The sequence below is a fragment of the Poecilia mexicana genome, unplaced genomic scaffold (genome assembly GCF_051168715.1).
Source record: "Poecilia mexicana isolate PSO_F unplaced genomic scaffold, ASM5116871v1 scaffold_17, whole genome shotgun sequence".
NCBI lineage: Eukaryota > Metazoa > Chordata > Actinopteri > Cyprinodontiformes > Poeciliidae > Poecilia > Poecilia mexicana.
Genome location: NW_028263386.1, coordinates 12123120 through 12144411, shown reverse-complemented (window position 1 = coordinate 12144411; position 21292 = coordinate 12123120). Strand labels below are relative to the sequence as shown.

The 21292-nt window shown below is 35.6% G+C and overlaps 1 protein-coding gene across 1 annotated transcript in view; it reads right to left on the bottom strand.

Annotated features, from left to right (window-relative positions):
* Positions 1-19: 19 nt before the first annotated feature.
* The window catches only part of pth1r (parathyroid hormone 1 receptor), a 65079-nt gene continuing 43806 nt past the window's right edge, over positions 20-21292 (bottom strand). Inside the window, exons 3-13 of the mRNA XM_088014479.1 lie at positions 19308-19418; positions 18456-18577; positions 14036-14130; positions 10969-11155; positions 7984-8137; positions 7109-7169; positions 5207-5273; positions 4955-5049; positions 4228-4369; positions 3819-3860; positions 20-3730 (exon numbers count right to left, since the gene is read on the bottom strand). Of these exons, the coding sequence (XP_087870605.1) occupies positions 3377-3730; positions 3819-3860; positions 4228-4369; positions 4955-5049; positions 5207-5273; positions 7109-7169; positions 7984-8137; positions 10969-11155; positions 14036-14130; positions 18456-18577; positions 19308-19418 (1430 nt within the window). The 3' untranslated portion in view covers positions 20-3376. The remainder of the gene's footprint in view (positions 3731-3818; positions 3861-4227; positions 4370-4954; positions 5050-5206; positions 5274-7108; positions 7170-7983; positions 8138-10968; positions 11156-14035; positions 14131-18455; positions 18578-19307; positions 19419-21292) is intronic.

Sequence of the window (21292 nt, the reverse complement as noted above, 5' to 3'; positions counted from 1 at the left end):
CAAAAAAAAGAAAAAAAAATGAAATTACAGATTTATTGTCTTACAATTTACTGATTGATGAACATAAGAGATTAGAAACCATCTTTTAGAATATTTACACTGACATCTACAAATGCCTTAATGACAGAGAACTGAAGAGAGGGAAAGATGTATTCAACCAAATACTGCCAATACACAACAGTTTTACACAAGGCCTTGAGACTAAATACCACTTCCACTGAGTACATTTCAACATAAATAAATGACATAAAACACTTACTTCCAGAAGAGGTATATAAACACTTACAACATTAGCTCTATGAAAATTGGCCTCAAAATTCTGAAACACAATCTTTGCATGGGAAAAAATCAGAACAGAATTGTAAAAAAATAAAAGGGAGAATAAAGTGCTAAAATAAAAATTGCAAGCATTTCTTTGTAAAAGAACTCAGATTCTGGCTGACCTTATTACATAAGGCATCTAAACAATATTCAAATAGTTTATACTGAACATATTTTCTGCAAGATATATTCACTAACATAGGAGCCTATATTTTTTGTCCCATTGCATCAGGCGTATTGGATTCCCTAAATCTTGTGTTGTAGTTGTGACAGAAAGTAAGTAGACAGGTGGAAGATGTCTGGATTAAGGAAGTGTCGTGGAGTAATTTCTAAATTTCTGCAATGCCAGTGGTGGTGTGTATACTTCTGTAAAATCCAAGAAAATTGTGTTTCTCTCAATATGATAAGACATTTTATCATAAGACAGTTTAACAGATTTGGTGTAAAAAAAAATACATACGTTTTGACTCCCCTTCGCCCCAAAAACAATGTGCATCTAAAAAAAAAATACTGCAAAAAGTACACTTTTTTCAATGTTTCTTTTTTATTTTGTCCTTTTGAATTATTTTTAAATTGGCTACCATTGTGCATTAACATTATTTTAAGATTAAGGCTTTATTTAAAAAAAAAAAAAGTAAATTCCCGTTGTAAGACTTTGCAGTTTTTGTTTCCTTCTAAAACGACAACTGAAGTACAGAAGTCTCTTAATAGATGGACAAAAGGAACTGGAATACATTAACCTCTTTTAGCAATTATTATCATAGATTTACCAACAAAAGTACTGAAAAAATAAGAAATTAAAATATAAAATTAGGTTCTAATTTGAGTTTGCAGTTTAAAATATGGATGTAATGATGGTGTATCCTGAACATGTATAAATAAACCCTCATCACAAGAGTTTATTTGAGAGGTAAAATCTGACCTAATAGTCATGGATTTCAGATTCTAAGTTCAAAACAATATCTTTAACATCGATGGCACATGTGTGTTTCATCATTTCACTATTTCTGGGAGGATTTGGCAAATTGAAATAAATATTGGGCACAAATACAAAGATATGCTGAAAGTTTTACATTTTTTAATGCCTTTTCTCTTTGATAAAATAATAAATCATATGCACTACACTGTCAGCCATGCAAGTTAATTACCGAGTTTAATGTATTGTGGCACGTGTCAGTAAATGGCTCCATGAATATCTGTCGCATGTTAATAAATTTACCACCTCTGTTTAGAGTCTACGTATAGTTCTGACATTCATTTAACTAACAGTTTAGTGAAAATACGACAACAGCTACAAAACATATACTGTATGTTTGCAACAACATTTAGCTCTTAATTAGAATGTACTTCTGATCTGTAAACACTGCGACTTGAATGTGAACGAAATGAAGCAGCACATTAATGGGCCTTTTGTGAAAATCTTTTGTATCCAGCGTAAATGCCACTCTTTGACTTCTGCGGGAATGCAATCTCATGGATTTAATTTTCACTCCACTGGAAATTAAGGTTTTCTGAATCCATCTGTGGGTCTAATATTATAAAGACCTTATGATAACAAATCAAACCATTACTGTCCATGTCCTACTTTTACTCCAAAATCCACTTGAAATATTCTCACTTTGATGTTCATTTGTAAAATGTTCCCAATGTAAACTGTGCTCTTATTGAGGTTACAGGTGAATTTAATATAAATTTCATGGAACTTATCAGATGGTTTTCTGAAACTCTTATGGAGATTTTATAAAACTTTCATTGAATTTTCAAGAAACATATTTGTGACAAGTAACATTCTTCCATAATGCCAAAATATATACATACACTGCTACAGTTTGTGAAAATTCATTGAAGTCAGGAAAGTACTCATTATGAGTCAACTCACAATACAGTCAAGCTCCTAAAAATACTCAATAATTTCATTTAAAATGTTATTAAATTGTACATCAATTTATAACACGGCACAGTTGTTATAAGTAGTGGAAAGTAGGTGGTAACTACTATGAAAGTTACATATTGTTTATATTTACTTACAAGTAAAGTTCTAGGAGATTTAAAAGAAAAACACTATATGTAAGGTCCATGGAGGTTCTTGGCAGGTCCCCAGAAAGCACCCAAGATTAGTCAAACTTGTATTAAAGCTTGATTCCAGAAACTACCCGGCAGAATAATGCCTGAAAATGTCAGTTCAAGGAAAGTACCAAGAAATTTTAATGAAAGTTCCTAGATAGTACTGGCTCCATGATCTAGTGCGACCATAGTTTTTGAACAGAAAATTAGGGAATTTGTAGATTCACTTCAATCCTTCATAATTAGACTGAAATTTATATTGATGAAAAAACCTGAAGCTGTAAAAAAAAACAAAAAAACCCCGAAAAGACAGAAAACAAAACTGACAAAACTTCATGAGAATTGAAGATTCTGGAGATACAGAATTTGCTGAAACACCACATGAAAAGTATGAAAAAAAGTGTGTGACAACAAAGGACTCCAATTACCTGAGTAGCTTCCCTTTTACACTGACACAGATGTGAGTCAATGGACAACAAATGTGACCATGCCACAAAGTAGAACTGATGCTTTACAAATTGTAGCATTTATGACTTTTTCTATTCATATTAAACCTTGCCGAGAAAAGTTTCCCACCTTTAATGTACAGTAAATGAGTAAGGCTGATGTCTTGTCAACCTTATGCTTAATTTATACACATTTTCCTTGTAAGCGAACAGAAAACTACATAAACAGTCATGGAAGTGAAGTCAAAGTCAGAAACTTCACCCTGATTTAGGCTTTCACACATTCTCGTTGGCAGATGGTAGATGGAAGGACAAAAACTATCTGCCTTGACAAACTTGCCGTCTTCATCTCTCAGCCACGCTTGAAAAATCAAGACACTCTTTTGTTCCCTTGAGCCTCCTCAGTTTGCAGTGTGCTGGCTCAGTTTACAGGAGGAAAAGAGCCAATATTTTTGGTTCACGCAGTTTCCTCCTTCACATCATCCACAGAGTGTTCACAATTTGTCTTTCCTCTTCTCATCGCAATATATGCTGTCCTCTAGAGGTCACATGACCGTCTCCCTCTCCTCCTCTACAACAGGAGTGGGTTTCTCTTCCACGATAGGCCGTGTTTGTGCGGACTGCTCCTCTTCAGGTATGTGTCCTGAGGAAGGCACAGAGTTCTCTGAGACTGAGCCGTTCTTGACATACCCAGGAAGGTTCCTGTGGCCGTTTACAGGCACTGGCCCTAGCCTTGTGGTGAGATGGACGGCCAGGGGTCCTCTGGCAGTGACATTGGTTACGCTGGTGTGTGATACCATTGGTCCATAGCTGTAAGTATTACTCCCGCTTCTAGCTTTTCTCTTGAAGTCAAGGGCCAAAGTTCTTCTGCTCCATGACTTTTTGATCTCTGCTTGCACCTTAAAGGATAATTTATTTATTTATATAAGTTTTACAGTCATTGACACTGAAAAGAATGTTTCAAAGCACAATTATTGGAGTTCTTACCTCCCCATTGCAAAAACAGTATATGATTGCAACTAAGAAACCCTAAAAGAGGAAAAAAAAAAAACTGGTTTTAGGGACACTATTCAAAATCAAGCAATGAGCACACACTTAATATGGCATTTAAGCTGTGTAATTTGACATTTTCTTTGATATTCACAGTCATCAGTTATCCCTTCCATTTTCTTTATCTTAATGAGGATCTTCTAAGAAATCAGTAACCAAACAATGAATAACAGTTTGACAATTTGTAGCTGTTGAATGGTGATAACATAAACCTTGCGGACAAATCCCAGTCAGGTCAAATTGATTTCTTTAGCATGAAAAGACAAATAAAGGCTCCCTGAGTGATGAAATGGCATTTCCAGAATTTCTACACCAATGACTTTTTTTTTTTTTTTTTTTTTTTTACCTGGAAGGAGTTGAAAAGCATCTCGTAATGCATCTGTATCAACCATGGTATTCCAGAGACCTCTGTGTATGGCATGGCATGGAATATAATGTAGTGGACGCCGAACAGTGGCATCAGCACCAGCGTAGACTTCAAGAGCTTTCTGCAACAGAACATTTCACATTTTGAAGATTATTTTAAAAATAAAAGCAACAACATTAAAAATTTCACAAACAAGTGAAGGCTAAAAAAAACCAACAAAACAAAACAATGCAAACTTTGTAATTATAGCTACTGACACACTTTTGTTTACCCCACTACATTTGTTGTCATATCTGAGCACGAAACATAAGTGGGTTGAAACGTGAAGATGACCAGATCATCTCGTGGAAATAGATGAAATAGGTCTATAAAATGACCAAAATATTGGCCAGATATTCCAACTATTTGAAGCAAAATGTTTTACTGTCACCATAAGTTCACCGTGGGCATCCTCCTCTTTGCATTTTTAAAGTAATCCTGATGTGTAATCCTGATGTGATATTTGCAATTGCCAACATATTCTAAAAGGAAAATAGCATTAAAATTGCATTTGATTTTATTTTAGGTGTAATAAAGTACATAATGCATGAAATCCCATCTACTCCCACTGAAGAAGGCTTGATGTTGGCAAACAAGTCATGATAAACCAGTCGAGAAGGGCAGCTTCAGGAATTCTGAATCAAATGTTTCTAAGACTTGTTCATACCTGTACTGTTGTCTGGTGTCACATCTCCCAGCATTGGTTTCTAGTAATTTAGTTGCCAAGACTCTGATGATGTTCAAAAATAAAATAAAATTAATCTGAAGAGACAGTAGAAACATAATGTTAGGATTAGGTATAAGTGGAAACATAATAAGCTCTTTCTTATTCAACAGTTGTTAGGCCACAGATGCAGTCAAGTGGTGTAATTCTCTGCACACCATGGGGACGAAGCACAAACTGGAAGCATGTACTTACCACCACCGCCACCAAAATAGGCACTTGATATATCCATTTCAAATTGCCTGCACTTAAGTCCCAACACCTGCAGAAATAAACAACAAGATGAGTAGGTAAGGGTTCAGGAATAAGCTAAAAAAGGGTTAAGTGGGTAAGCAGATTCAGAATCTCTCTGCTCCACTTTAGTGTCATAAATGATATCCGACATTGTTTCACAACATAATAGGAATGAGATAGAGATTCGACAGGACATTGTTTTTGTTCCCCATCCTCTCTAGATTTATAACGCCTCTAGACACAAGTGTTATATGAAAACTAATTATATTTTTCAAAGCACTCATATTAGAGTTCTGACTTTAATCCCCCTTGAACTGATTTATTCCTCCTGAGATTCAGGTACATCTCTCTAACCTGTTCTGTGTCATTCAAAGGGCTAAGGAAATTGTTAGTTTGCCCATACTGGGAATTACAATCTCTGAATATTTCATTTATTGATTCTGAATCCGCTCCTTTCAGCTTGATACTGGTGCGTCTAGATCTAGGCACAATGTTGTCTCTGTGCTGTTTTACAGCTTCAGGGCAATGCTTAAGTTATAAATGTCATGCTGGGGTGATTTTTTTTTTTTTTTCCTGCCCAGAAGTACCTGGAATGTAAAACAGAAATGGTTTTTCAGACTCCAACCCACTTAGAAAAAAAAAAATGTGGTCTAGTTCCACTCAACAGGTGCTGAACACAGTGTCAGTCGGTCCTAACGCAGCTCAAAGCAGACACTGAAGGTGGTGGTAATTATCGGAAGGGTTTGATGTGTTTCCTTACCATTGTCATTTTTTGCCTGATGAGTTGAACTTTTTAAGAGTGAATCACAGCTTCTCTCCATTTATTTCATGTCAGCTTCGAAGCTTGACTTTAAATTTCACTTTTCATATTCAGGTAGGGCCAGCAGGGGTCGAGACCAAAATAAGTGAATTTTAGTCAATGACCAATTCTTTTTTCTTTTCCTTTTTTTTTGTTTTTTTTGTTTGTTTTGGAAATATAAGAAAGAAAAATGTTATAACCTTCTCTCAGACAGTTGAACAGTGGGTAGTAATACATTACTTTCTTGTCCACAATGTTAGCTGGAGTTGCTTTTAAAAGGCTTTTAATAATAGATATTAAATGATGGAAAATGTCAGACACTCAAACAGTAACCTTTATTTAAAATCTTAATGTACCTTGACACCAGTGAAGAGTATCAACGAAACAATCTTTGTTCTCCAGAACAGTTTGTAATTTAGAGATACATTAATCAGTTTCATTTATTTTTTTTTCCAATAATTTTTTCGATGTCAATCTCAAACCTTTTTAAGATACTGTCTAAACAAGGCAATATGAACAAAAAACAAACGTTTTCCTGCACCAACTAATCAGTGGGTTTGAGAATCATTCATTCATTTAACAAAAAGTGGGGGGTTGGAACATGAAACTCTTTTAGCAAATGGATATGGTATTCAGCCAAAGATTTCTTAATTAATACCCCAAGCTTTTGGACCTTGGCATACAAAAGGAATAGCTAGGAATACCAACGACATCACTTTTCAGTAAATATTGCAAATGCTCATGATAATGGGTAAATCAATGTAAAAGGTACGTGCGATGCACAATTAATGTAAATCATAAGCAATTTTCTAATTGTATGTTGTACTGTATCTTTAGTGAAAAGTGAATAATTTTTTTTACCTATTAAGATTTACCCTATTAAATAAGGTTCAAGATAAACATTGGCCTCCAAAGTGCTGACCAGACTATAGAACACGTAGAAACTTCAAAATACTTAAACTATAAACAGAGGCTTGATTCAACATCATTAATCATGGACATCAGCCTTACCGTATGAAAATTTGACAAGAATAATAGTGATATTAATTATGCAGATCACTTACTCTGTGTCAGCAAGCGTGGCTCTCACAGTGGCCCAGATGGCCACAATCACAGCTGGTACTCCTAGGAAATTAATTACAAACAATTCAAATTTGCTTTCATGTAAGCATATTCTGAAAAGTGTCCAAATTGCTATGTTTGACAATCCTGTATGAGTGGAAATTGGATAGGACAGCATCCACATTGTATGCGCTGTGCTTTTGTGATCTATACGCACAGTGTGTACAATGCAGGGACTGTAAAACCCACGTTCAGACAGAGCTATTACTCACTGCTTTTACTTTTCTTCATAAATCATCATCATCAATCGGTGCAACAATGCTTCCTACAGCTTTTAACTTTTTTTTTTCATAAATGTGAAAAAAAACTAACAAAAACAAAAACAAACTCAGACATTTTGTACCTAATAAAGTTTTTTTGATCAAAAGTCTACCGTCTAGAACTAGTAACAATGTCCATGCAGTATCTTGCAAAAAACTTTTACTTTTTTTTTCATGTTACAACAATTTTCAAGGCATAGGCACCAATTATGTGGGCACTTACTCTTCTCATTGATTTACATGGATTCCAAAATTTTTATCATGAAAAAATCTAAGCAGTCTGGCAAACATTTCTGTCCAGTTCGCTTTACTCTTTTACATCAAAATAAAATCTTTTGCAATCCTTCCTGCATGAGATTTTTTTTTCTCCCAGCTGTTCTGCAAGAACAATCTACAAAGTATATGAATACAAATGCATACCATGCTTTTTATTTCTTAGATTTGTTTATTTGTAAAATATCTTGAAAGTCATTTCTTTTTCCTTTTTCACTTCACAATTATTCACTACTTAGTGTTGGCCAGTCCCATAAGTGCAATATAAAATAATCAGAACTCACCCCATCCAATCAGTGTAAATCCCCAAAGATACTTTTTGTCTGAGAAAAAAGTCATAAAAATGAGACTGTGCAGGTAAAGACCCTCCACAAGAATCCAGTAGTAATTGGTCGCCAGAAAGTACATGAACAAGGTCACCACGACCTTGCAGGTAATCTATATAAAAAAAAGCAGACACAGCAGAGCAAATTAATCAACACTCATAATAAAAAACCACCCATGTGAATTGTTTTCATGTCCTTGGTTTGCTATTATGTTTACCAATTGTAATCTTCTCTAAGTCTACTAAGAACTTGAAATGCAATAACAGTGTTAATTATGCAACTACAAGTAACCGTCATGATTCTTGAGTGTTGCATCTTAGCAACATGAAACATGAATCAGTTGAAATGAATTAAATTAAAACACAACCATAACCAACTTAAAATGCACTGAATAATTATCAGAATTAATTTTTTGCCTAATGCCTAATGCTTAGGAACAGTCAAGATTTCTCAGAATTTCTGTCAGATTTCCTCACGGTTAAAGACAAACATGTCACACTGTAGCATTATTTCTAATTAAGAAACTCTTAGTTCCATGAGATGTTGCAGAGACTACAAAATTAAAAATGTTTTTATTGCCAGACTTGTTTTGTTTTCCTCATTTAAACTCCTAGAATGTCTTTTCTCTTTGCTTCCTTTTTTCTTTACATGCTTTATTTATCATTGTTTCCCTAACCTCGTGCATTATTAACATCTTGTCTGAATATATACATATTTATCGGTGCGTGCTTTCAATTAGCGCTCATCAGTCATGTTATTTGATCCAGACTACAATTATTTTTGCACTAATTAACCAAACAAATGGGATGTTCTTCCAACATACTCAACTTGTTTAAGTATTTTTAATTCATGTCTTCGTACCCTGCTTAGACTTTGGTATTACAAATAAAATCAAAGCAGCCTTATTAAGTCTATAAGGTGTATTTGATTTTAAAATGCATGTTTATTTTTACCCTACTCTGGCTTCTTCTCACAGTAAAAAAGTAAATACTACTGTTAGGTTCATTGGTCTCACTAAAATTTTTCTTAGGTGTGAATGTGTGTCTATATGGTTGTTTGTCCTGATGTCTCTGTGTTGCCCGGCGACAGACTGGCAGCCTGTCTAGGATGTACCCCGCTTCTCGCCCTTTGACTACTGGAGATAGGCTCCAGCCCCCTTGGTGACCTGGAAAGGATAAACATTTTATAATATGGATGGATGTTTTCTACCCAGCCTGCTCTAACCCTAAATTATTCATTGTAGTGATCAGTCATTATGGTCATTATTTCATTAGGATATTGTTCACTCATCCCAAACATGATCTGACTGCTTTTTTCAATTGTAGTTCTTGCTCTCAAAATTGTATAATAAGGGATTATTTTCTGAGTTCAGATCTTTGTCATGGAAATAATTTGTGTTGTGGATGTGTCATACTGCAAAAAATAAAAAATGAACTAGCAAGCCCTTCATTTAAAAGCAACTTTAAACAATGTGTTTTTACTTTTAATCATTTTAATGTTTTAAAATCTTTCTCTTGATACAGCCACCCCAGTTTCTTCAAAGCTCCATCATGAAATGCATACATTTTAAAGGAATGTTGTTTTGACACAGCCTTTTGCCTCTCTTTCTCCAATCCAGAGCCTCAGTTAATTATAAAAGACAAAGCTTTTTCTACGTCAGCTTTATTGGCCAATTTCTATTATTTTACATTTACATGAAAGATTTAAGCAAATTATCACAGAGAAACGTATAGTTAGAGATATGCATGTCTGCAGGTTTTACTTGTAACTAAAAAAGGAAAAACAGCAAATAATGTATCTAACAAATGATGGGCCTGTATTTGGTAGGAAAGCTGATATTTTGGTTTTAATGCTTTTACATAGATGCCTTGTAGCAAGAATAAGGGATCCTACATAATTTAAAAAAAAAAAAAAGAATGAACATTAATCTAGCAATAAATATATTGCTGAAAAGATAAATATCTTTCTCAGTCTAAAGTAAAAATCCACAAATACTTTGAACACTTCTGATAATAAATTAAACTTGTTTTATGACAACACAGACACATTGCGGTGTACTGACATCATGTGGACACGTCACAGATGACAAGACTGATTTAGCCATCGATTGATTTGACTCAAAGTGAGGTCAAACCTCCACATGGCTGCAGCTGTTGCTGCTGCGCTGGTGTGTCGTCATTAATAGCTGTGAATTCAATGTTATCTTTCCCTGCTGCCATCGTGTCATTGGTACCTTTTTTGTTTAGCACATCCCTTTGTGATGTATCATTGATATGCTTTTTAAAGGATATAGTTTATAATATAGTTCAAAATATAGTTTTTTTTACATATATTACAAAATTTGTTTATCTTTTAGTTTTTGTGATTTAGAAACATATGATGTGGAAAAGACCAGTTAATTTGGATATTTACTTTTTTTCCATTAACTTGAATGACGGTTTGAATTAATTAATTCAGCAAGCCAAAAGACATGCATAAAAAAAAAAAAAAAAAAAAAAAAAACTACTTGAAAAGCTTCTGTAGTTTGTTTTTGGTTGATTTAGTTAAACACAGGAAAAGTTGTGACCTGTAAGAATATATATTACACAAATGTTTGTATTTTAAAGCAACTGTGAAAGGTAAACAGTCATTTCCCATTTTCTAGCTCTACTCTGAAAGGGGAAGCCAAGTGCTGGCTTAGTGAAAACCTGGCAGGGTGAAAGGCAGGGCAGTTCATTTCCTCCAATGCAGGAAAAGTTGGTGAGTTTCAGCACATGCATCACTTCCACCTTGGAAGCAAAATGCTATACTGTAGTGAACATTGATACTCAAATAATCTGTGTGCGCAAATAGATCTCACAGTTGATTGTGTATGAAATGACATGCCTTTGACCACACATGAAAAAGGTTTGTATGTTCCTGCATTTACTAAAGGCCGAGCGAGGAGTCCTGGGATTAACTTACAAACTGTGTTTTGCTGGCAGGTGGGGCTTCAGTAATGGACCTGAAGTCCTCCACTGTGACTCTCTCCATGTTCTCCAAAGCAGATCCAGGGTAGAGAACTATATCTTTCACAAATATGCTTACAGCTCGTAGCATGTAGGACACAAACAAGTGCATGTGGATGTAGTTTCTGGTGCAGTGCAACCGTCTGGGAATAAAAAAAGAAAAAAGAAAAAAAAAAAAACATCAGCAAAGTCATTCACTAAAACAATGTTTTCAAACAGTTTGAAAAGTTTTATAAAAGTGTGCAATAGTGTCTGAACGGCCAAAACCACATTGCATATGAACTATGCTGATTCTAATTAGAGTCAGCTGAATTCTAAGCTGACTATAACACATTCTTCAGTTTTAGGAAAAACACGGTTATCAGATCGCCATGCTCAAATTAAAGTGTAAAACAAACTGCAAGCATGTGTGCAGCAGTTGGAGAAGTATGCAAATTTTATCAGTCCCAAACACTTCCAGAAAATCCTAAACATTCCCTGCAGCTTGACCTTTGGCGTCACGATCCGCTGGGCTCAATTTGCTGGGTCAATAGACTTAAAGGTTAAGTTATTACAGTAAAAAAAAAAATGGCAAAGGAAATATTTGCTGACTATTTATTGGTGCCAAAAATTTTAAGACTTCACATCTACCAGAGACAGAAATGAAACTGCTGTATCCACCATCAGCTCTGTCCACAATTTCTTTCACTAAATCTCATTAATGAACTGACAAGGTGCCCTCAGAGAACTATTGATTCAGGAAAAACCAATCTAGCACACATCCCAGGTGGAAAAAAAAAAAAAAAGTCCTGAAAGCAAGTGCTAATGTAAAATATCCCTTTGCTCCCTCTGGAAAACGTTTATGAGCTCTCCTTTCTAAAAGCTGATGTGTTGAAGGGGGGACATGGCTGTTGCACTTTGCAGTCTGGTGCCAGAATGTCAGATGGGCCCCTGGGATAACTTATTAAACTCATTTGGCACGTATATTTCCTGGTGCCAGTTGGAAGCATTCCTAAAACCTTTCTGACTGACTGTGTGTACTGTAAGTTACGTTAGTTGGAACATTAGTAAACAGGGCCTTTACATCGATTCTTGATACTTCCCGTGCCCCGCAAAATAAGCAAATACTAACCAATCTGCTCAGCGTGAAACAAAATGGTCTAAATTCAACCTTGTTACAGATTTTCTTTTTTTTCCCTCCATTTCAGAAGTAAGATTTTAGGCAAAATGAGTAAAAAAAAAAAACTATACAGCCTAGCAAAAGTATTTACACCCCTTAAACTTTTTCATTACAGGCTTTTTTATTGGGAAACCAAATTTTAACTGGAAGATTTTTTTTTTTTTTGGTTAGTTTGCAAAAACAAAACAAAAAAAATCTCTAATAGGCCACTTTACTATGATACTCCTAAATTAAGTCCAGTGTAACCAATTGCCAGTTAAGTGGAGGTTCACTTTCTAACAGGACAACAACTCAAAGCCTTCTGCCAGAGATACAATGGAATGGCTTAGATGGAGGCTGACCAAGTCCAGTCTTTGAGAGCTACTATACTACTCCTAATAGTAGGAGTAGCTACTTAGCTACTTAAATGAATTCCTTGTGTTTAACACCTGAATCTAATCAAGGGCTCATTACCAGGCCTCTGCAGAGCTGGATGAGATGTCAAGGAGGTAATTCTGAGATGTAAGTCGGGTGTGTTGGAGCAGGGATGAATCTCACAGTTGGAGGATAGCTCTCGAGGATTGGACATGGCCAGCCCTCGTTAACTCTGGTGTGAAGAAGTGTTTGCCCTCTTCCCGATTTCCTTTTTTTTTTCATGTATTTGTCTAAAGTGTTTCAGAACATCAAAGCACTTTAAATATTAGTTAAAGGCACCACAAGTAAACACAAAATGCACAACTTAAAGGAAGGCGTTTATTATTAAGGGATAAAAAAATCCAAACCTACATGCCACGCCCTTCCACCACCACCGCAAATCCTATTAAGATGCTGTGTCATGACCTCAAAAGCCCTCCCATGTCACTGAATTACAACAATTCTGCAAAGATGAGAGGGTCAGAAGTCTCCCACAGCACAGTAAAAGATTCATTGCAAGTTATCAAAAATGTTTGATTGCAGTCTTTGCTGATGAGGGTGGCCCAACCAGTTATTAGGTTTAGGGGGCAATTACTCTTTCACATAAGAGTAATTGTGTGAAATTTCAGAACAAGAAAGTAGGTTCAGAACAAGAATTGGTAACAAATTTCAAACTTAAGATGCAATTATGTCTGTCATTACATTGAAAGATGACTGTGCAAAGTATTGATTCAGGTGGACTTTGAAACTGCATGGAATCATCTTGGGATTTTTATTTGTAAAAGGAAACACCTGAAATGGATACATTTTGTGCAATTCTAAGTTATATTATCACAGAAAATTAACATAAAACATGACATTTTATCCCACGGAATGGGACAAAATGTAATAAAATTTGAGGGCTGTGAGTACTCTTGCACCGCACTGTCGGCACCAGTTTGAAAGGTTTTTTTTATTCCAAAAGCAAACTTTTAGAAGCAACATTTTATTCTCAATTGTTTCTATGCAATGATGACTTTTTTTCTTAGCACACATACAAAGTCTAAACATCAGAGCCCAGCACATAAAACAGGCTGTAAATGTCAGGCAATGAGGTCTGCATTAATGCAAGCCAGGAGGCAGTCAGTGCTTCAGAGGTAGTCAGATCACATTCTGCTTAAAGTCAAAGTGAAAATCAAACCCAGTGTTTAATACAGTCTGCATATGTGACGCTGTCATTATGATGCAACATATGCAGTATTACGTTAATTCCTATAAATGGAAAATAGTGTTTTTTTAATGATACAGCTCGGTTTAACAATCATCTTGACATTTATGTGCTCCTTGCATGACTAAAAAAAATCCACTCACTATTATTAAACATCAAGACTTCCTGATGATCCAGCCTTAGCTTCTCACCTGGTGTCAAAATCTGTCCCCTTGGGAGCATCTGAGGTTAGAAGGATAAAATACGGCGACTGAGTAGACTCACCGAAAATATCCCAGGATGACAACAGCCACCATAATTGAGCCCAAAGAGATGGAGTATCCAACGGTATAGATGATGTACAAACGGTGGAAAACCTCCTGTGAAAGACAAATATGCAAAAGTTTCAGCATAGCACCAAATGGGTAAAGCACACTATTTGAGAGGTATGTTTGTTACTTTTAAAATGTTGATTTATTGCAGGTTGTGACCCCAATCCCTCATTTTCTATTAGGAAGATAAAACAAAAGTATTTTCTATTCAGAAATAATAGGACAACCCATTCTGTGAGGTAAATATAAGAAGTTGACACATCATTCATAACAAAAGTACAACCGAGTTCATTTTAGGATCTCTAAATCTAAATAACATTTGCATATTCCCAATATTAATTAGGGGAATGAAATATTTTTTCTTGTTATGAAAGTTTTTTTTTGTCATTTTATAATTGTGTAAAAACTCTCTGTCATTTAGTAAATGCATAATGATAAGGAACTCAAACGTTTTATGCTGTACCATAAATCCTGATATAATTTTTAAGTAGCAGTAAAAGAAACCCAGATTTTCCTTTTTTTTAGAATGTTGTGGTTTTTTTGTTTCTTTTAACAGTTGGATCACCATAAGACTCTGACTGCCACAGATTATTTTTGATCTGTAGAGAATCAATGAAGCATAAACATCACATCTTTAACATGCCAGAGACCAAAACAAATGTGTGCTACAGCTCCAGAATCAACACACTGTATGACTTGGCAGATTTATTTGTAAAGCACCTTTTATACACAGGGTAGATCAAAGTGCTTTATAGAAATAAATAAAGGAGCATAGATGAATACAACAAATGCATAAAAAGCACGAACGAAGCATTGCATAAAAAACATGAAATATAATCACATAAAGAGAAAAAAATCCTCACTTTTATGAAATAACATTATTCAACTTGTAAACGTAGCCCCTGGTTAAAAAACATGCTCTTAAGGCCCTTTAATATTTACAAAATATTTACAAGGTTGGTTGTATGTACATAGAAAATATAAGTGAGAAACTTGTATTATTGTTTTTGTAAATTGTTGATCCGAGTTATTATACATGCGGGGAGCGGTTACTGTTGTGAGTAGCGTGAGAAAAAATGAGAACAGAAAGACGAAGCTTTTCTGGACGGGACTTGTGTTCTTACATACATGTATTCTTGTTTGATCAATTATCTCATCTATGAAGTAGCTTAGGTTAACGAGGGACAAGTGAACTCAACATAAAAAAAAAGAACGGAACAATGGGATGATGGGAAGAAGGGAGAAGAACGCGGGAGCCGCTGCTAATTCGGGCAGAGGTCGAGGTGGGAGCAAGAACTGGACTATTTTATGCACGTTCTGCACAAGTAAACTTGCACCCGGTGGGTAGGAAACCTGGAGAAGTGTTTTGTAGTGGAGAACTGCGGAGGAGAACTGCGGCTGATCCGAGGTGGCTAGAGGAACGTGTCAACATGGCGACGCTAGCTTTAGCGTGATTGAGGAGGAGTCCTGCAACTCGTGTGGCGGAGTTCTAACAGAAATTGGACTCGCAAAGCAACCTTGACGGAGAGGACGTCGGCTGAGCGAGCAGGTCTGAGTCAGTTTTATTCCTTAAACGGGGAGAAGAGGATTGTCGTAGCGACATCGCACCCGAGCTTCATCAGGCCTGCAACGAAAACTTTAACCGGTACCGGACAGTGTGTGTGTGAGTGAGAGTATGGGCCCATGTGTGATATTGTGCTTAAAACTGTAAATTCCGGCAAATGTATGGAGTTATGATGGTGACAAAAGTTGAATTCTGGTTATATTGAAACAACAGTTCAAAAGAAAAGTTTTTTTCATAAAAACGGTTTATTTTTCCAAGTTCTTATTAAAAGAAACTATTCAGTTAACTGGTTGTCTGGAGTTAATTATGTTACTTTAAATGAGTGTATGGTAACTGGACGAGTAAGGATTTACTCAACATAGGTAAACCTGCGTGGCATCTACCAGAACTTAACGAACCCAAATATCCACTACATACATTTTTCCTACGAAAATATAATAAAAAACATGAGTTCCACACTTGTATTTATCAGTTTGAGAACCACAGTCAAATTTAATTAATACATGTTGTATAACAAGCATTTGTATCATTGTAATCAAAGTTTGTTCTTAAAACCTCAATCAATTTACTTCTACCCAGTCAAAGAAAAATGTCAAGTTTTGAAATGTGAAAGACAGCAACACAATTTAACAGCTTGATCATGCAGCAGTTGCTTGGTAGGTAGGAGCTGGTAAACTGATCCTCTACCAAAACCTCTCTACGTCAATATGCTCAGAAGCCAATGAACCTCTTGAAAGCTGTGCTGCTGTTATCATTTAGCGTCAGGATCTCGAGCCAGGAAAAACGTGTCTCTCAGTTGTGGCAAGGGTCTGCGGTATGGCAGCGTTTTCTGTGCATGCTTCACTCTGTGCATATTTATTTCTGATTAACTACTGGAAGTGCTCCTTGGGGAAAAAGTCAACTCCTGAAGACATTAAGGGGACAGCTGTACAGCGCTGTTTCAAAGCAAAAAGGAGTGAGAATCAAAGTTTAGGACAGCTTAATGCCATTTGAAAAGTGCCTTTGATTTAAAGGTTTGAAGGTTGTACTTTAAATGAGTCATGAATAGAAACACAACTAATACTCAATGCATCTTCAATAAAGATACAATAGCATCTAAGTGGGAAAAATGAGACTAATGGAAAAGTAAGAACACGGAATTTACAATAATAATGTGTTATTCTCTTTTTTTTTGCAAGTTTTATTGTGCCAAATATATGCTATTTCATATTTATTGCTCCATGTCCTCATTACATGAGGACTACAATATAATTGTATGATGCATTAAAAATAGTCATTTCAGCAGCTAGTGTTAAACATTATCTCAACATTGGCCCAAATTGTGTAATTATTGGTTTTTACTCCAACCATTAAGATAGAAAAAGCTAAAAAAAAAAAAAAAAAAAAAACATGTCAAGAACACATGAGGTCTCAAATTTTCATTAGGGGAAAACACAGTTCAACATGGACAAAACTACATCTGTGGACTTACTCTGCTAATACTCTTATCTAGCTGCATTGGAAGAAGATTAGTAATGACATAACAATAACAATAATATAGGTAGAATTTTAAAGATTTAGCCAATATCTCCATGGCCAAAGTAAGAGCCACAGGACTTTCAGATCTAGCTTCCCAGATTTTCATACTATATTAAACTGACAGTTTTTGTCATTTAAACATAGTCATCTACACTGGGATTCCAATTAAAATGATGTCATACATATTAACATTAGCTACATCAAAATTTAAAAGATTAACAGCATGTCTAAAGCAGTGCTAGGCTAATGACTCCCAAAAATTGTAATTGTAGCTTGTGTTTTTCTGATACTGATCACCTTTCCTCTCAGGCATTAACTTGTTCAGGTTACATTTGTAGCTTATTGGAAACACAGGCAGGAGAAAGTGATATAGAAGAGGAATAAACCTATATAAAATCCTGTTCCGTTGTGGTTGTGATTTCTAGCATCGAAAGGAAATGCGATCATGTGCAAACTTGGCTTCTATATTGGTGCTGTTTTTAACCAGGGAAACCCTATAATAAGTTATTTTTCATCTAAATGAGACCTAAATAAATAAAAGTTACAAACCAAAATGAAATTTCTTTTTAAAGGTCTCTGTGTATTCAGTTATGTGCAAAATAAACTGTGATTGAAAGAAGCCGAATCTTTTGAGTGTGGACGAAAGGTGCAAACGGCTCAGAAAATCTCAGTATTAACAAAAGTGTGAACAGGACTTTGACCAAGCCTGTGCAGAGCCCTGACAGAAACTCCATCAAACACCTTCAGGACACATAGAATGAGCTGCAGCCATGTGGTCTTACCAATCATTTGGGGTAAACATCAGTAAGACTTTTTTAGCCTAAAGACTGTTCTCTCTCTCTGATGCCATCTCTCTCTCTCTCTCTCTCTCTCCCAAACCCCAAAACTGGTGTAAAGAGAGGAGATATAAAGTTTCAACACCAACTTCTATTTGAGCAGTTTAAGTCGTATATCATATCATAAAAACAAAGAATAAAGACAATGCTGCATATTTGAGCAGGAATTTAGCTAATTAGATGCATTTTCAAAGAGTAACCACACTGCCACCCTCTTATTATCTCCAGACATTAAGCTCATAACATAATAGTTTATTAACACTGCACATTAATGAAAAGGCATACTGTAATGTCTTACTCATTTCACAGGAATTCTAATTACATGTTTTCGTTGTGTAACTGAGAATGGCTGTAATGTCTTGAGTTTGGCCTGCTGGTGCATGGCTGGTGCTCATAATTAAAATTAGGGATGCTGTGCAACTTGGACATCTAAGCAGAAAAGAGAGGGGTCCTACCTTTTCATGGATATAGTCGTTAATATGGAGGAATTTAGAACATTCACTATAATTGGCCCATGTTTTGTTGACTGAGACGAGCTTCCACGTTCCATTGCTGTCACAGCGACGGTATGCCAGTCCTACATACCAGAAGGATAAAAAAAAAAAAAAAAACATTAGGTTTTAATTATAGATTCAAGCTGCATAATCAACCAAGTCTCACAGGAGAAATATGTGAAACATCAGTACACTATCCTAAAAATCACAATTAAAGTACAGCATGTTTTACAAGCAAGCGTTTTGTATTATTATTTGTGTTTAGGACAGTGGATACATAAAATAAAACCTGCAGAAAATTATGTACAGTCATGTGAAAAACGGGGCATTATGATTGTCTGTAGGTTTTTCTAACATTGTTAGACATATAGATATCTTATATAAAATGTACCGACATTGAAAAATTCAAGTACTATAAATGAACTATGAAAACATCATTTTCAGTTATTTTTGTAAAGGGCAAAAATGCCTTTTTTTTAATGAGGAAAAAGCATTCTGAAAGAGGCATGCCAATTTTAAATCACTTACATTTAATTTGGTATCCTGCTGGCTTAAAATGAGCTCATGAATCTGGTAAAAAGATTTAAAGACTCCAAAAAACCTTGAATTTGTTCACATTAATTCTCATAAACGTAAAATCAGAGACAGTGCAAATTTAAATCCAGAATCCCCAATGAATAATGAGGAGCTAATTAGACTGAATTGGTAAATGGAGACCAAGTTCAATATATGAAAGGTCCAATTTACATGTAAATTAAGAAAAGGGTTTCCTATCGAATGAAAAAAGTCACAACTCTGCAGCCCAAGTCCTACCTTTGTGATTGAAGTCATGAATGTAGTCTGGACACAATGTGGACACAAGGTCTCCAGGATGTCCTTCAGGCCAGCACACAATGCCATCCCACTCTGGTGAACAAAAGCCATCTGAGGACAAAAACAACATTGACTTTAAAAAAACAAAACAAAAAAAAGACCACAAAGCTCTGCTCTCTTATGATGGCAGTATTATAACAAATCTCAACTAACACACAGAAGAGCAGCAGCTCTGTTTTGTTTTTTTTAAGGGTTGTGTTTTCATTTTAAAATGTAGGCCAGTCGCTCGACTTGTGTGTTTATGTAAATTAGAAGCAACCGTGTAATTTGCGGTGCGCCTGACAGTAAATAAGACTTTTTTTTTTTTTTTTTGTCTAGTCAAAGGAAAGTAGGGGTCATTCATTGAAACACACACTCTCACACTACTTCCCATTTGTTGCAACATAATCAACGTGTTCCCAGTATGTTGACAACAAGGTGCCAATTGAATCGAGTGTGTTTGTTAAGGGTTTATCAGTTGCGCCAAGTTTCCATGAGTGCTTTATTGTTTTGAGAATCAAACAAGTTTTCTATTGTATAGAAATGATTTCAGCATGGATCTCATTTATAAACTTTTTTCTGCAAAACTGGCTGCATAATAGCACTCTAAGTGGACTATTATGGATAAATTAAATTACTGTGTGACATAGGTTACTTTTAGGTCTATCCATTTATCCAACTATTGAGAGATAGTCTGATAAATAGAAAGCCTGTTGATCCCAGGATGTAATAGTGGGAGTAACATTCTTTTCTCCACAAAATCATGGCAAAATTCCCTCTCAAGGCTTGGCATTTATGTTGTCTTATTGAAAACATCTGACCACTCTGACCACTAATAAGTAGCTGTACATAAAACTTAAATGATCCCGTCTTTGCAGCAGATCCATTATTTTCTCATTCCTTGAGTGAGTTGCAAAGAACCATGTGACGCTACAGCGACTTGCATTTTATTCGTTTGTCACTGAGAGCATGAAATTAAAGGGCAGACTTGGTGGAGCTGACTGATTCCTGTAGATCTTTGGTGGGAGAAAAACATAGTTTAGTTTCAAAAATCACGCTGACCACACATCCTGGAAGTAAAAGTAGAAAAGCTGCTTTCCTTTTGCCATAGATGTTATTACCATAAAGACCACCTACTTACAGGCTTAAATTAAACACCAAAAACACACACACACAAGTGTGCAATTTCCCGTAAATTTCTTGACCACGATTTAAATATAAACGTGACTACGAAGGAGTTTGGGTATTAGTGATGTCACTGGGGGTTTTAGAAAGTTTTCTTTCCCCCCCCCCCCTCACCCATTTGATTCCAAGCTGCAGATGTCAAAACACATTTTGCATTTTCTCCTCATACATACGGTCTTTTATAATGATCCCCGGTGTTGTTCTACACCCAAAACCACAAGCTTCAGGGCTGAGCTATTTTCACACTGGCAAGGTCTGGGGATTTGATCCCACATCCCTCCACTGTCCTCTCCAGGCAAACCTCAGTGCTCCCCCTCAAGGAAAACATTGTCTCAGCAATGTAATGATGACTTTTGTCTATTTAAAGAATCCAAATCAAATGAAACTATCAAACCATTGCAGAAAAATGAAGAAAAAGGTCAAATGTATATATAATATGCATTGCTTTGTGAAAGCACTCCTACTCTGTAAACCTTTTCAGTTATTTTCACATTGCATCCACAAACCGGAATTTCATGCGACAAAATTAAAACAAAACAGTGATAAGAAATTAAAATAAACATGGTACTGAACAATTTGTATTTACTTATTCATTTATTCTAATTAAACTACCATCAAACCCACATGGATACCCTTTCATCCACTGTTGCTTAGGTTGTGTGTTTGACGTTGTCCTATTAGAAGTGGAACCACTTTAACCAGTTTGCGTGAGACATTCTGTAACAAATCTTTCAGGTCTTCATAAAACAGCTGGATTTACA